The sequence below is a fragment of the Mustela lutreola genome, chromosome 7 (genome assembly GCF_030435805.1).
Source record: "Mustela lutreola isolate mMusLut2 chromosome 7, mMusLut2.pri, whole genome shotgun sequence".
Taxonomy (NCBI): domain Eukaryota; kingdom Metazoa; phylum Chordata; class Mammalia; order Carnivora; family Mustelidae; genus Mustela; species Mustela lutreola.
The window spans coordinates 55,739,197-55,757,008 of NC_081296.1; the positions used below are offsets into that span (position 1 = coordinate 55,739,197).

Sequence of the window (17,812 nt, forward strand, 5' to 3'; positions counted from 1 at the left end):
TAGCATCTGCAAAGCATTTTATAATAGGTTGGAATGTGAAAATATCCAGTCCTGAACGCAGACGCTTTTATAGTCAAATTTTGTAGACTTAGGCAGTGGTACCTTTCTTTAATCACTGGGCGAGGTAATACGTCGTGATAGAAAACAGTAGACTTGTATTGGAAGGAACTTGGTTACCATCCAGTTTGAACCACTTACATAGTTTTGTGCCCCTGAGCAAGTCAGTTAATCTCTTTAAGACTCAGTTTTTCTCCATCTGTAAAGTGTGTGTAAGTATGTGGGAGGTGGGTGACGGTGTGATAATATCTGCCTGCTTACTGTACATATCAGTATGAAAATCATAAAGGTGTGAAAGCATTTGTGTAAAGCATTATACATATGTAAAAATATAGTTATAAAATTATTTTATCTCAGCTCGATCAAGTCCTGTTCTTTGAGAATCTGTTAAGTTTCATCTAAATAGTTCATTTCTTTTATCACTGATAGTTCAGAGAAGAAAAATGTAGGGTGGAGTATAGATGGAAAATACATGATACTGTGTTACGCAAAGGTTATTAATTAACCTATGAAAAAATTTATAAAATCTTAAAAGTAGTTTTTTTGTACTAGTAAAATTTGATTGAAATTTTTACTTAACCTCTTCTCTACTCCTAGACTTTGCAAATTCTTAACAGTTATATCCTACGAAATACTGTGTGTAGATTTTTCACTTTAGATTATCTATAGAAAAAAAATGTTTTTAAGATTTTATTTATTTGAGAGAGAGTGCAGAGGAAAAGGGAAACGCAGGCTCCACGCCGAGCATGTAGCCTGTCCAGGGGCTTGATCACAGGGTCCTGGGGTTATGACCTGAGCCAAAGGCAGACGCTTAACCTACTAAGCCTCCGTAGACACCCCTATGGAAAATTATTTTTAAAAAAAATTATTTTTAAAAATAAATCTGGGGGGTGCCTTCTGTTGAGCATCCAACTCTTGCTTTTGTCTCAGGTCTTAATCTCAGGGTTGTGAGATGGAGCCCTGACTCAGACTTCGCAGTTGGTGCACAGTCTGTTTGAGATTGTGTCTCCTCTTGCCCTCCCTTTCTTTCTCCCTCTCTCTCAGATAAACCCATAAATCCTTAAAAAAAAAAAAGAATCAATAGGGGTTCTCCTTTTTAAGATGAATCTGCCCTACTATTCCCCACATAATTAGTATTCATCGAAGGGAATGAACGAATATGAGCCCAATATGAGCGTGCGAGTGAGCACATGCGCACACACTTGAGCATGAGTGGGGGAGGGGCAGAAGGAAAGGGAGCCAGGGAGCCTGATACAAGCTTCATTTCAGTACCTGGAGATGACCTGAGCCGAAGTTACCTAGAGAGTGAATGTAGATGGAAGTACTGTTCTATACCCGATTCCAAACTGCATTTTTCCCCCAACACCATGCAGTTCTTGAGATACCAGCTGAATGCCCTACAATTTAAACTCAGTTCTAACTGTCCAGAGAGAGCTTCAGGTTCCTCATGTTAAGGGCTCAGTCCTACAAGACTAATCCTCCTTTCAGATGCTAGACACAAGTCTAGGTGTTCCCAGTGACTCCTATTCTTGCTAATAGAAGTGGCTAACAGAACTCAAATACTTTACTTAGAGATAACTCGTTTATTATAAAAGAATGTAACTCAGGAATAGCAAAGTGGAAGGAGATGCATAGGGCAAGGTATGAAGAAAGGGTGCAGAGCTTCTGGGCTCCCAGGGAGCAGCACATCACTCTTTTTACAGATGTCAATATATTCTCAACTTGGAAGGTTTCCTAAACTCCTCCTATTGTATGTTTTATGGAGGCTTCATTACGATTGATTAAATCATTGGCCATTGGTGACTGAGTCAACCTCTAGCCACTTGCCCCTCTCCTTTTCCAGAGGTCAGGTGGGTGAGACTGAAAGTTTCATGGGTAGGACTGGAGGTTTCAACCTTCTGAATTCAGGTTGGTCTTCCTGTAACTTCCTTGGTACTTTCTAAATCACCTCATTAACACAACCAAAAGACAGCTTTATTGTTCTCCTCTCTTAGGAAATTCCAAGAGTTTCAGGAGTTTTGTGCCAAAAACGGAGAAAACCAAATATATATATTTCTTTTTATAAATTAGTGTCACACTAGAGAGAAGAGGTCTGAGGACTGAATTCTGGAACATTCTGTATTTAGGGAGAAGAGAAATGAACCAGTGAAAGAGAGTGAGAAAGATGAAAACCAGGAGAGTTGGTGTTCTGCGAACCATGTATTTTATAGGAGGAGTTACTGTTTGTATTAGCTGCTGGTCACAGGTAAAGTAGAAGGAAGACAGAATTGATCATTGTATTTAGCAATATGGAAGTCATTGACTTTATTAAGGGCAAGTTTGACAAATAGGTGGAGAATAAAACCTGGTTGACAGGGATTCATGAGATGAGATGGTGAGTATTGACAACACTTTTTAATTTAATTATAAAGGGGGAGCTGTACTTACATGGCATATAGAGTTAAGGGAGGGAGTTTATTTTTGTTTTTAAATATGGGGTGAGAATGACCCCGTAGAAGGGGAATATTTGGCAGTGCAGTAGAGAGAAGAGGTCATTGCTGGAGCATTTTCCTTGCATAGGTGGAGGGTAATTGGGATCTAGTATACAGGTGGAAAGCTTGGCCCTCGCTAAGTCCTATCTTGGAGCATAGACCATTATTCATAATTAGTGATATTATTCTATAATAAAGTAATGTTCTGTAATCTAGTGGAGGTTGAAAGTTTACTAATTAATTAAAGTTATACTGTGCATATACAATACTAGAAAGCTCTTTGACTCTTATGCTACCTATAAACACTTGTACATTTTTGAAGTCGGAGCACTTCAATAATCATCTCTGCCCTCTATATTCCAGATTTACCAGATTACCTATAGTTTTCCAAACTGACCATTATATTTCATGCTTATAACTCACATTCCCCCTTTCAGAGAACTTCATTGTCTATGCCCTTCCAAAAACAAACTCTTTCTTAAGTCGCCACTGTACCCTGCACATACGTATTTCTGTTAGACTCCTTAAAACACTTTATTACCTTTATGTACATGTCTCTCACCCATTACTAGATTGTTAATACCTTGATCCTACTCATTGCTCAACTCGTGGTTCCTTTAGTACAATGTTCAGTGTTATGTGCCTATATTATCTATTGCTGCCTAATAAATTGCCTTCAAAACTTAGCAGCTCAAAACCACATCATCTGGGGCGCCTGGGTGGCTCAGTCATTAAGCGTCTGCCTTCAGCTCAGGTCATGGTTCCAAGGTTCTGGGATCAAGCCCTGCATCGGGCTCTCTGCTTGGCAAGAAGCCTGCTTCTCCTTCTTCCACTCCCCCTGCTTGTGTTCCCTCTCTCCCTGTGTGTCTATCAAATAAATAAATCAAATCAATCAATCAATAAATAAAATCTTTAAAAAAAAAAGTCATCTCACTGTAGGTCAGGAATATAGGAATGGCTTAGGTGGGTCTTTTACAAGGCTACAGTCAGTGTGTTGAGTAGGCCTGCAGTCTCATCTGAAAGTTTACTGTGGAAGGATCCACTTCCTAGCTCACTCACATGGTTGTTGGCAGGATTCATTTCCTTATTGGGCTGTTGGTCAGAGGCCTCCCTTGGTCCCTTACTACGTGGACCTTTCCAGAGTATCTCCCTCAGAGCAAGTAAGCAAGAGGGCAAGAAAGAGTACCAGCAGAAGAGGGTGCTAGCAAGTAGGACTTCATCATCATTTTTAACCTAATCACAAAAGTGACATCCCTTCACTTTTGCCCTATTCTGATCTTCAGAAGGAAGTCAGTAGGCCCAGCCCACACTCAAGGGAACAGGGAATTACACAAGCCTGTGAGTACCATGAACGCAGGAATCATTGGAGATCCGTTATAAAAGTGTGCCACCTAGTCCCCAAACGCTGGTACTATGAAGCGCTTACATGTTGAATGGATTAGCCTTTTATTCAAGCACCCTCATCTCTGGTAGCATACATTTGTGAGAGGGCTGGCTGAGGGTGAGGGCTCTGCTTGATGCTGCCAAACACAGCTGCTTTTCGGGAGTTCTCTCGACCCCTGTTTTCCAATGAACTTAATGCTTTGCTTTTATGAAATAAGTTAACATTAGTGAAAAGTTAAAATCATGTTGCACCTCTGTGACCTACGTAAAACCAGGAATGCTACTTAGGAAAATCAGAATACATGAAGTATATAATTTAATGGGATTTCAAGAAATAGTCTTATAGCAAGCTGTATTTTAAGTTCATTCAAGGTTCCCATCATCCCCAGTCCATATACTACTTTATGACCTGGATAGAAAAAATGATGTATCAAAATTTGAGCAGTTGAAGTAGATAGCTAAATTTGCTCCCTACTATAAAATAATCTTTCCTTACAAAAATAAGCTCTTAATAGGCTGGAAAAAGTATCAGGTCACGGATTTGGATTTTGGTTGGGGGAGGCATTTAAAATTGAGGCAGTTTAATCTTTAGAAGAGAACTAAGGAATCTCATCCTAGACTCATAATATGTTCCATATTAGCAATAATTTACCTAGCCTTATCTTTTTACAGATGAGGAAATGGCTTCCCAGTCAGTGATGTACCCAAGCTGCTGGTGGCAGGACCAGTGCCAGATCCCAGGCCGCCAGTTCCATAAAGTGCACTATACCGTGCCACATTGCTAGTCATAAATCATACTGGAACTACTTTGGGATCTTTAAAAGTACTTAGGCCTGTCCCATCCCCAGATATTCTGAGTTCATTGGGGTATAAGTTGAACACTGGGATTTTTAAGAGCCCCAAGTTTGAAAACTTCCATAAGGAATGAGTGTGCTTATGGACTTGGAACCAGAGTGAGATCAATAGTACAGATTTCCATCCATTCTGATGCCTTAATCATATATTTGGCTAGGTTTTATCTGGGCAGTAAGAAAAATCTTTACATTGAGAAATAGCCAAGAGTTTTGCTGAACAAAGGCTTTCTTAATAAAGTTGTCCTTTCACTCACTAGTGTGTGTTTTGTAAATGAGATGGCCTGCAACAGAATTCTTCTTAATCATGAAATAGGAGAACAGTTCTTTGACACTGATCAAGCAAGGAGAAAGTCTTCTGCCATCTGTGTTGTGGTGTGCTCTGCTGTTGTTTTAACTAGATAAAATTCTAATTACTGTTAAACAGATTGTTTATGAGTTTTTTTTTTAATATTTTAGAGCAAGTATATAAATATAAAGAGGCAAAGAAATGGTTCCAGATTTAAAAACAAAAGGCTTTTCCTTTGAAAGTAAGTTAATCTGGATTTGACATGCTGGGTTGTTCAATAACACATTTCTGTGTATGTCCTCGGTACTGCCTGTTGCAAGGAAATTTGCAGTTTTATTATAATCATTCTGTGGGGCAATCATGCACTCTTTGGTAGGATGCTGACTGAGCATTGTAACTAGAAAATAGAATTTGGGATTGGTAAACAACACATCTTGTTTCAGGATATCCCTTCCTTTAAACAGGGTATTTTCCTTCGTAAAGACAGGTACCAGCAGCATGAAGTAGAAGAGTTAATAGGAGATTGTGGTCAGATTGAAGCATTTAAGGATTTAAGATCTTTGAAAGAGTGTCAAGGTGATGACAAGAGGCTATACATTCAGGTTGCTAGAGTAGAAGTTAAAGGAGGTGCATTTGTTTTCTATTGTTACAGTGGCAAATCACTACAGGCTTTGTGGCTTAAACAACAGAAATCTATTAACATACATTCTGTAGGTCAGGAGAGTCCAGCTGGGCTAAAATCAAGATTTCATCAGGATAGGATTCTTTTCCTTCCAGTTGTAGGGCTGACATCCCAGTTGCCTTACTGGCTTTCCCATAAGGACCCTTCTCAGACCTTAAAGACTACCTTCATACCTTGACTTATGGCATTCTTTCCTCTATTTTAAAAGCCAGCAACAACAGGTCAAGTCCCTTTCACATTTAAGGTATTTCCTCCTCCTTCTTCTGTCTCATCTCTGTGATCCACTTTTTGTCTTCCTCTTCACTTTAAAGGACTTTTGTGGTTGATTAGATTGGACCCACTTGGATAATTTAGGCCAACCTCCCCATTTTAGCTTCCTTAATCTTAATAATAACTGAAAATCTTTTTGTCATGTAAGGAAAGCTAGGCTGGGGGTAGGAGTGAAAGGAGAAAAGGACATCTTTGGAGGGCTGTTCTGTCTGTCAAAAGGGGCTAAGTCATTGAAGTCAAGGAAAGCAAATATCAGTATTGACATGGCTGTTGAAAATCTTTTTCCAGCAAATAATTTCTGATTACTTACATTGTGCCAGGCATTGCAATAGGCACTGGGGCTATTGTGATAAATAAGACAAGACACATTCCCTGCCCAGCCTGTATGTATATAGCAGCAAACTTAGAGCAACAAACAAACCAGAGCAGTGCTTTATAAAGTATTCTTCATGTTCTTTGTATTTACATTAAGTTCTTTGAAAACAGATACTAGTGTTCTTTGTTTTGGTCCTTTCCTCATCCCACCACTAGACCAGTGTTTTACATCTTATGTGTTTAACAGATACTGTTCACAAAGGCTTACTTTGGTTTTCCTTTGCATTGTTAAGAATCTGATTTATCTCTTTTCTGATATTTTCTACTCTAAAAGCAGTGAGGAATTTTGAGTTCAGTCCAGACTAAGATGGCAAGTTAAGATTTAATCAGATTCCTGCTGAAGAATTTTTAAAAGGATTTAAAAATTTTCATGTACTCCATCTTCCTTTCCTGAGTTAAAACTCCAGAGTGGTAGAGGCAGCTTTACAAATGCTGTCATCATATAAATTGGCACTTTTGCTTTATTTCTCCTGGGCTCGACAGCCAAAAAGTACCTACCCAATTTTTAAAAAATCAGCAGTTCTATTAAGCCCTGTATTCATCAATAGATAGTAAAAAATTGCCAACCCTGAAGCACATTAAAATAAACTTCTCAATCTGGCTTTTCCATAGATAGATAGCCTATTAAAATAATGGGAGAAAATGAGTGAAAGAATAAAAATAAAATAATGGAAGAGATAGACTATCTGTTTACTATGCCTAGAGCTATCTTCTTCATATACAACTCCCTGTTGTTCTCACACTGTGTGCTGAGTGTCAGTCTGTTTTTTGTGAAAAGCCATAGGATTCTTACCAGTTGTTCAAAGACTTTAAAAGACAATTCTTAATTTTTTCAGTGATAGTCAAGGTTATTCTATGCTATGTAATGTCCCAGAGCAGCAATGAGGAACTTTAGTAATGATGGGTTGAAATAAACATTGGTGTGTGAGTTTTATAGATAATATACCAGCATTAATTTTAAACTTGATCATCACAGAACTTCTTATCAAAACAATTGGCAAGTGGTTAAATATATTTGTTGCAAAGGTGTGAGCTCCACAGCATACATGTCACATAGGATCTTAAGACACCTTCTTAATTTTGGTACACACAGAACTCCAACCAAAATTCCTTCCTGATTCTTTTTTTAAAAATTAATTATTTTTATTAACATACAATGTATTATTTGCCCCAGAGGTACAGGTCTGTGAATCATCAGGCTTACACACTTCACAGCATTCACCATAGCACATACCCTCCCCAATGTCCATAACCCAACCACGCTCCCCTCTCCCAGTAACCCTCAGTTTGTTTTATGAGATTAAGAGTCTCTTATGGTTTATCTCCCTCCCAACCCATCTTGTTTCATTTTTCCTTCCCTACCCCCAAAGCCCCCCACTCTGCCTTTCAAATTCCTCATATCAGGGAGATCACATGATAATTATCTTTCTCTGATTGACTTATTTCGCTCAGCTAATATCTTCTAGTTCCATCCCGGTCATTGCAAATTCCTTCCTGATTTCTTTGGCAGTTAACATTATTTATGGATATCTTATCCATATGACTCTTCATGTCTCCAAACAAGTAGCCTAAGTATATTTACACAAAATTTCATTTCTGATAAAAGAAATTTTAGAACAGTAGATGAAAAATTCATTTCATTTGCTTAAGATAGGTATTGTCCTATTAAATTTGCATGATATTAATGTGGGTTGAGGAAGGCGATAGCTGCTTTTGTTTTATAGAGGTGTTTTAATGCACTGTAATCATGAAAGCATTAATGGGCTTTTTCTGTGGGCTTTTTTTTTTTATGCTGCAGTGGGCTTTTTTTTTTATGCTTCAGTGAGTGTCTAGGAAAGTGTAGCATCCGGTCAGATTTCATTCATATGCAAAAATTCTTATTAAATGGAAACTTTTGGCGTGCCTGAGTTACCTTAGTCCATTAAGTGTCTGCCTTTGGCTCAGTTCATGATCCTAGGGTCCTGAGTTCGAGTCCCATGTCGGGCTTCCTGCTTAGCTGGGAGCCTGCTTCTCCCTCTCCCTCTGCTCCTCTCTGCTCCTCATGCTTGCTCACTCTCGCGCTCTCTCTCAAATGAGTAAATAAAAATTCTAAATAAATAAGTAAATAAATTTAAAAAATGGAAACTTTTGAGGAGGCTGGGAGTATAACAGTACAATAATAAAGATAACTGAGGTTCTTTTGATTTTTGTAAAAAGAGAAAGGAAAAGATCCTCTGGTTTTGGTCATTAAAATGTAGTATTGACTTAAATACATGCAATGCCACAGTGAGATGAAATTTACTGACTTATCGAAGCTTTTGACAGGTATATTTGCATCTTTAGACATCAGATTTGAATTATTAAAGCAGCCTTTGTTTAGTAAATTGAACGTTTACTGAGAAGATTACATGGAAGAATATGCATACTGATTTGCAGTAGGTGCAGTTTTAGCTGGTGTTAAAACTAACTGGCCTTAGTGAATTCGTACCCTGGTTACACAGAAATGGCTTCAGTTTGAAAGGATATGGTTTCAGAAGTTATATATTTTTCCAAATGTGTTTCTGGGAAGAATAAACCTAAATTCTTGAAGCAGGCCGTTTCACTTCTAATTGAATGTAATACTAGGAAAACAAAAAGCCTTAAGGCAAAAACTGTTTCTTACAGAGGTTTTTGTTTTCCATTTGAAATTAGTGCAGTTGGAGATTGGCTTTTTTTGAAGAAAAAAAAAAAAAAGAAAAAAAAAAAAAAACTCCGATTCTTTTAAACAAAGTATAGCAATGTAAAATTGTTGCTAAATTTACTAGCACAACTGAGAACAATTGTCTTCTTTTAAAAAAAGTAATCAGTGAGTTTTATTTAAATAAAATAGTTGCCTGAATAGGATTTTAAAAAATAACACCTAAGATAAACCTAGGAATCAGATTAAATAATAATAAAAGGTGTTTTCAGGACACGTAGTGCCTTTCTACTTAGATTTTAAAATTTAAGCCAATTGTTGTGTATGGGTTTGAATGTTTTGTTCTGTGTGTATGTGCAGTATAATGAAAGCTTGTAGTAGTGCTGTATTAGTTCAGGTAAAACTCTTGGAGAAGCGTAGATTTCTGAAATATTATGTTATCTGATTTACATTTTTGCTTCACCTTCTTATTCAAGTAAAACAATTTTTGCCTGATAATAAAGGTGGAAACAAATGATTATGTTTTACTCTCCAATGTTAGAATGTTCTCAATGCCTTTGAAGTAGAATTAATTACATTTTTTTCCTTCCCTGGATTTCTCTGGCTATAAATCTTTTTTTTTTTTAAATTAATGAAAGTTCTTTTATGATGCCCTTAAGCACCTGTCAAGATTTACTCTTCAATTAGGTAGGTTGTGATTAGACTCCTTTGCAGGTGATGCACTGACTAGAGGAATTGACTTTTAGGCTATTGATTCTATGTGTTAGGACTGAGCAGAGAAATTTTCATTTGTTTTATCTTAAAAGTAGCCAGAATAAATGAGAGGATTCTTATAGACTGTAAAACCCAAACTAAATATCCTGGAAAAATCTTCGTGACTTAAAGGTTATTTGTTTAAGTAGCAGAAATTAATATTTTTAATGAACATGCAGTAAAATTGCCTCTTGGGCGTACAGTTGATGAACTTTAACATGTGTAGATTTTCATGTAACTGTCATCACAGTCAGTATGCAGATACCCAGATGGTTCCATTAGTTCATAAAATTCCCATATGCTATCTCTATGTAGTTTTGTTGGGTCCATGGTCAAAGGAGCGAGACTGATACAAAGCGAAGGTCAAGCAAAGCTTTATTTCACGCCAGGCATCAAGAATCAAACTGACCGGCAGGGGTCGTCTCTTGCAAAGAGGCGACCTCTCTCTGCCTTACAGACTAGCTTTTAAGGGCAAAGGCCATGTGGTTGGGCCTGACCACGCACAGGTGGCCAGTGAGATTGTAACACACAGAGAAAGCTGCGTAGTCATGCTAGGTCACATATAAGGGACCAATTGAATTACAGCTTACCTTAGAGTAGATATTTGACTTAGCCTATCACCTTGGTCAGAATTGGCACCCAAAAGGTGCCCAGAGGGTGGGGCCCATACTCTTTGGTAGCTGGGGAGACAGTATGCCCCCCTTCTGATTGGATACCTCCACCTGGCCTGACCCACCCCTGTATTTGGGCTTTGTTACCTGGGACTGGTTTCTGGGACTTGTTTTTAAGTAAATTCCCCGAGGTGTGGGGGCAGGGGCAGTTTAAGTTTTACTGCATAAACAACAAAATCACTGTTTAACCGGATAGAGCTGCTCTGGCTAAATAGGCCCTTACAGTTGTACTCTCTTTATCTCACCCTGGCAACCACTTTGTTGTTTAGTTTTATGTTTTCAAAAATGGCCACTAAGTGGGATCATAAAGTATGTAGCTATTTGAGACAGTTATACATGCATTTATTCAGGATAGTGCCTTAATATTTCATCTAACTTGTTTTGTATATCATGATTTCATTCATTTTTATTGCTGAGTAGTATTTGATTTATTGGATTTACCACAGTTTATCCCTTAATTCATTGAAGGACTTTGAGTTGTTTTAAGTTCGTGACTATTTTAAATAGGGATGTTATAAACATTTGTTTGTTGACTTTGTGAATATTAAGTTTTCATTTCTCTTGGGTAAATACATAGTAGTGAGATTGTTGGTAATTGTATAATTTTACTTAATAAGAAATTGCCAAACTGTTTTCTAAATTGGTTGTACCACTTTGTAGTCCCATCAGCACGCCAGGCATCAAGAATCAAACTGACCGGCAGTGATTGTTCTAGTTGTTTTGCCTATTTGCCAGCACTTGGTAGGGTCATTCTTTTGTTAGTTTAGTTTTTATTTCATAATCATAAACTTAACTCTGTAATCCATCTAGACTTAGAGGGGAGTAAGGAAAACCTATAAAATTGTGGTGAGAGCACAAAGATTATAGGATATTTTAAACAGGTAAAGGTGAAGAGGTACTCTCATGAGCTACAGAAGGAACGGTCTGGTAGTTAAGATAAAACACAAGTGAAATTTATTACATTTGTCCATAGTCAGCAATGGTGATCATTTTGCTGGTCTTGCCATTCCTGGCTCCAAAGCACTCCATGGCTTTTATAGTATTCATGCCCTCCTTCACCTTGCCAAAGAACACATATTTGCTCTCCAACCACTCAGTGTTGGCACTGCAGATGAAAAACTGGGAGCTATTTATGTAGGGTTTAACATTTGCCATGGAGAAGATGCCAGGACCTGTGTGCTTCAGGATAAAATTCTTTTTTTTTTTTTTTTTTTAAGATTCATTTATTTATTTATTTGACAGAGAGATCACAAGTAGACAGAGAGACAGCCAGAGAGAGAGAGAAGCAGGCTCCCCGCTGAGCAGAGAGCCCGACATGGGACTCGATCCCAGGACCCCGAGATCACGACCCGAGCCGAAGGCAGCGGCTTAACCCACTGAGCCACCCAGACGCCCCCAGGATAAAATTCTTATCATCAAATTTCTCCCCATAGATGGACTTGCTGCCAGTGCCATTATGGCATGTGAAGTCACCACCCTGGCATGTAGATCCTAGAATAATCCTGTGAAAGCAAGCACCTTTATAACCAAATCCTTTTCCCCCAGTGCTCAGAGCACAAAAGTTTTTTGCTGTCTTTGGAGCTCTGTCTGCAAACAGCTTAAAGGAGACGTGGCCAAAGTGCTTGCTATCCACCGTGATATCCAAGAACACAATGCGGTGACCATGGTAGGCACAGGCAGCCCTGGTGCAGCAGCATCTGCAAGTGGTCATTCTTTTTAATTACAACCATTCTAATAGATTTGGAATGATATCTGATAATCATGATTTTAAATTGCATTTTCCTAATAGTTAATGATATCAACCACTTTGTTATGTGCTTTTTTGCTATACATGTATGCTTTTTGGGTCTCTCCAAGTCTTTTGTCCACTTTATAAAATAACAGACTTTATTGGGGAATAATTTTAGATTTGTAGAAAAGTTGCAAAGATAATATAGAGGATCCCTGTATGTCTCTCATCTTATAAAACCGAGACCAAATACATTCATCAAAATGAAGAAACCAACATTGGTACCTTAATGTTAACCAAATTATAAATTTTAAACTCAGATTTTATCAGATTTTCCACGAGTCTCCTTTTTATGTTCCAAGGATTCCACATTGCGTTTACTATCTCCTTATTCTCCTTTGGTTTTTGGCAGTTTCTTAGTCTTCCCTTGTTTTTCATAACCTTGATAATTTTGAGTATTAATACTAGTGAGGTATTTTGGAGAATATCCCTTAATTTGTGTTTATCTGATGTTTTCTTCTGATTAGACTGAGGTTAAGGATTTTAGGGGAGGATATCAAAGGTATGATAGTGAAGTACCCTTCTCATCACATCATCTTAGGGAGTATCTGATATCATTTGGTTAAGGTAGTGTTTGCTAGGTTTCTACCCTGTAAAGTTATTATTATTATTTTTGTCTTTATGTCATCTGTTCTTTGGAAGTGAATCACTATTTCTAGCCTGCACTCAAGGAGGTGGGATGATGGTTTCATTTTATGGTTTGTCTACATATATTATTAGGATTTCTTCCATAAGAAAGTTTGTCCCTTACCTTTGATTCATTCATTAATTCTTTCATTCATTTAGGTTATTATGAATACTTATTTTTATACATTGGCTTATAACCCAATGAATGTTATTTGTTTTGTTGCTAAAATTATTTCATTGTTGAACCCTGTATCCCTTTGACATTTGTTGAATAGTGCCTTGATTTCTGGCACTACAAGATACTCCAAACTCATCTTGTATTTTCTCCACCCTATTCCTAGCATCAGTCATTCTCTGAGCTCTGGTTTCTTGTATTAGAGAATTGTGTTTAGAGACCAGTGTCTGGGTGCTGGATGTACTTCTTACTCTTGGGGTGTCACTGTTTCTAAGCCTTTTCAAAGGATAAAGGTGGGAATTATACATCTGTATGCTAATCTGTGTGTATGTACACATTATAATTATGTATTTATGTATTTGTGTATTATGTAAGCAGTATATATGTTAAGTTCATACCAAAGTCTGTGACTCTGCTCCAGTACCATAAGGTTCTTTCTAGCCTTCTCTTTTTTGCTTAACTACTAACTTTTCTTGAGATGAGAAACCTGGCTTATTTACATTTTTGTTCCACCACAGTGTACATGTAAAAAGTAAATTTAGAATTAACCATTGCTATCATAAAAAATAAATTTACCAACTAGAGTACTGTTTTTATGTATGGGTCCTTTTGTATTTAGCCTTAAAGTTTCCGTTTAAAATACTGTTTTCCAAAGTTACTTAGGTCAGCTTATTTTCCTTCTAACCTCTTCAGTGGGGTGTTTGCCTTTCATTTGCAATACAGTCAGACTCATTTGTCACAGAATGCATTCTATCTTAAAATTTCCCTAGCATCTTAGTTGATTTTAAAAAATTTGCATACATTAAGGGTGCCTGGGTAACTCAGTGGGTTAAAGCCTCTGCCTTCCACTCAGGTCATGATCCCAGGGTCCTGGGATCAAGTCCTGCACAGCATCAGGCTCTCTGCTCAGCAGGGAGCCTGCCTCCCCTCCACCCCCCACCTGCCTCTCCGTCTACTTGTGATCTCCGTCTGTCAAATAAATAAATAAAATCTTTTAAAAAAATTTGCATACATTAAAGTTCACTTTTTGCATGTGCAGTTCTGTGGATTTCGACAAATGCACAGGGTCATCAGTCACTATTCCAGTACCATACAGACAGTTTCATCACACCAAGTATTCTCCTATTAAACAGTGCTGGACCCAGTTAACAACCTGTGTATATGTGCATGTATAGGGCAGAGGAGTTCCCCACACCAACCAGCAGCTGGGTGTCCTACAATTCAACTAAATGTCTGACAAATCTACCCAGAGATAGTATCAGTTAAGGGCTCAATCCCATATGACTGTGCACTCCATACCTCAGTTCATATACCAGGTGCAAGCCAAGATTGTCGCCAGTGATTCTGACCAACAAGCTATCAGAAGTTCCAATGACTCCCTCCTTGGGTTTGATTAATTTGTTAGAGTAGTTTTCAGAACTCAAACATTTAACTTACTAGATTATTGGCTTATTAAAAAAGTATATAACTTAGGAACAGCCAGATGGAAGATAAGCCTAGGGTGCAAAGCTTCTATGCCCTCTGAAAGCACACTGCTGTCCAAATACCCATGTATTCACCACTTAGAAGTTCTCTGAAACCCTTCCTGTTGTGTTTTTATGGAGGCTTCATTACATAAACACAATTGATTAAATTATTGGCCATGGCACTTGATTCAGACTGTATTCCTTCTCCCCTCCCTGGAGGTTCATGGGGTGGAACTAAATTTCCAACTTCCTAATCCCAGGATTGGTTCTTCCAGAAACCTTCCTTCCTCAGTTACTTTCTGTAAATCCAGTTGTGGTGGAAAGGAGTTTATTACAACTAACACCCATTTCACCTTTATGGCTCTGAAGTGATTATAGGAACTGAGGCCAAGCTCTCCACTGAGCCCAGAGCCTGATGCGGGGCCGTGAGATGATGACCTGAGCCAAAGGCAGAGGCTCAACCCACTGAGCCACCCAGGCACCCTACTGGGTTGTATTTTGATGTCATAGCTAAGAAGTCTTTACCTAGCTAGCCCTAGGTCACAAAAATTTTTGTCCTGGGTTGGGGGGGTTGTATAAAAAGTTTTATAGTTTTATATTTTATGTATCCATTTGAGCTAATTTTTAAAAAAGATCTTATTTATTTATTTATTTGACAGAGACACAGCAAGAGAGGGAACACAAGCAGAGGGAGTGGTAAAAGGAGAAGGAGACTTGCTGCTGAGCAGGGAGGGGGCTCTATCCCAGGACTCTGGGATCAAGACCTGAGCAAAAGGCAGGCACTTAATGACTGAGCCCCCCAAGTGCCCCAGCTTGACCTAATTTTTTATATGAAATGAGAGGTTTAGGTAAAAATTCATTTTTTTCTTTATATTGGGATGTTCAGTTGTTCCAACACAATATGTCAAAAGCCTATCCTTTTCTCATTGTATTATCTTTGAACCTTTGTTAAAAATCAGTTGGTCATGTTTGTGTGGAGCTATTTGTAGAAACTGTTCTGTTCCATTGGATTGTATCATTCCTCCAATTTCCTCTTTTTCATTTGTTTTTTAATAGCTTTGGCTATTTAGATTTTTTGCCTTTCCATATTAGTTTGAAAATCAGCTTGCTATCACAGCAAAAAATGCTGGGATTTTTATTGTGTTAAATCTGTAGACCAGTTTGGGAGAGAATTGACATTTTTACTATTTTGACTTTTCCAGTCTGTGAACTCAGTATATCCTTCTATTCACTTATGTCTTCTTTGATTTACTTTATCAGCATTTTGTAGTTTTTAGCATACAGATCCTATACATGTTTTTATCAGATTTTATACCTAAGGAATTTGTTTCTATGGAACTATTATAGATGGCATTATTTAAAAATTGGGGGGTTCCAAAGTGTTCGTTGTTTAGTATATAGAAATATAACTGATGTTGACCTTGTATTTTTTGACCATGATAAGTTCACTTATTAGTTCCAGGAGTGGTTTGTTTGTTTGTATTCCTTGGAATTTTTTGTGTAGACAGTAATGTTCTTTGCAAATAGGGACAGTTTTATTTCTTTCTTTTCAGTCTTACCAGTCTGGAGTTAACCTCTTTTTTAAATGTTTGGTAGATTTCATTATTGAAGACATCTGGGCCTGAGGAATTCCTTTTTTTTTTTTTTTGAAAGTTTTTAACTACAAATTCAACTTATCTGATACTTCTGTTCTGTGCAACTCATCCATACTATTCTAAGTGAATGTTTATAGTTTGTCATTTCAGGAAGTTCTTGAGTGTATGTGCATAGAGTTGCTCACAGTATTTCCTTGTTAATTAAATATTTGTATGATCTATTGTGAAATCTCTTCGTTTGTATTGATACTGAGAATTTATGTCTTCTTCCTTTTTGTCTTTGTCAGTCTTGCTTGTATTGATCTTTTCAAAGAGCCAGTTTAGGTTTTAGTTGGTTTTCTGTATTTATTTGTTCTTTTCGATTTCATTGATTCCTGCTTTACGGTTTACTTCCTTCTACTTTTTAGTTTGCTCTTCTTTTTTCTATTCTCTTAAGATGAAAGCTTAGATTATTTCAGACTTTTCTTTTTTCTAACTTAAGTATTTAATGCTATAACATTTTCTAAGTAATGTGTTAGCTGTACCCCACAAATTTTGATATGTCTTATTTTTGTTTGGTTCAAAATACTTTCTGTTCCCCTTTGGTTTATGGATTACATACAAGTGTGTTTTGAAATTTCCTTTTCTTTCTTTGCCCTTTCTGTTATTGGCATCTACTCTAATTTTGTTACAGATAACATCCTTTTGTATGATTAAAAATTTTTTTTGTAAAGGTTTCTTTTATGATCCAGCATATTATTTTTCTATTGCTGCTTTAACAAATTACCAGAAACAGTGGTTTAAACAGCACAAATTTTTTGTCTTACTGTTCTGGTGCTCAGAAGTTTGAAGCCTATTTCACTGGGCTATATTCCAGGTGTCAGCAAGATGGTTACTGCTTTCTGAAAGGTCAGTGGGTTAATATATTTTCTTATTCCTGCCACCTTCTGAAGGTGTTCACTTTTCTTGACTCCTGGCATCTTTCAGTACTGGCTTACTAGTTATGCTATTATAGTTAAAGAATGTTTCTTTTACTATTCTTTTTTGACTTTTCCTTTAATTGGTGTGTTTAGATCTTTTACATTTAATGTAATTATTGATGTATTTGAATTTACCTCTACCATTTTCTTGTTCTTTTTTTCCATTTGTTGCTCCTGTTTTTATCTATTTTCCCTTTCCTGCCTTCTTTTGGAGTATTTGATTTGTCTCTGTCTCTGTCTCTCTCTCTCTCTCTCTCTCTCTCTGTGTGTGTGTGTGTGTGTGTGTGTATTGGCTAGGTATTCCATTATAATTTGTTGTTTGTGTTTTTATAGTTTGTTTTTTAGTGATTGCTCTAGAGATTACAGTGTGCTTTTCAGTTTACTTAGAATCAAGATTTTACTACTTAATGTGGCAGATAGAAACTCTACCAGCATACAGTCCCTTTACCACCCCCCCCCCACTTTATACTCTTGTGTTATATATTATGTTATATGAAATACATTGAAAGCTCCATCACACAATGTTATACTTCGGGCTTTCAACTATCAAACATATTTAGAGAACTCAAGAGGCTAAGAATGGTCTATTATATTTAATTATATATTTGACAATTACATTGCTCTTCCTTACTGATGTTTCAAAGTTCCCTTATGGTGTTATTTACCATCTGTTGGAAGAATTTCTTTTAGCAATTCTTTTAAAGCACTCCTGCTGTCAAAACATTCTTTAAGTTTTCCTTCAT

At 37.2% G+C, this 17,812-nt stretch overlaps 2 protein-coding genes across 3 annotated transcripts in view; one reads left to right on the plus strand and one right to left on the minus strand.

Annotated features, from left to right (window-relative positions):
- Positions 1–17,812, plus strand: part of GLCE (glucuronic acid epimerase) — a 114,475-nt gene that overhangs the window by 36,808 nt on the left and 59,855 nt on the right. The window lies entirely within an intron of this gene.
- On the minus strand, positions 11,416–12,169 carry LOC131837108 (peptidyl-prolyl cis-trans isomerase A-like). Its single transcript, XM_059183369.1, has 2 exons — positions 11,852–12,169; positions 11,416–11,637 (listed from the first exon to the last, which is right to left on the minus strand). Exons 1-2 carry the CDS (start codon positions 12,167–12,169, stop codon positions 11,416–11,418), a joined length of 540 nt encoding a protein of 179 aa, XP_059039352.1.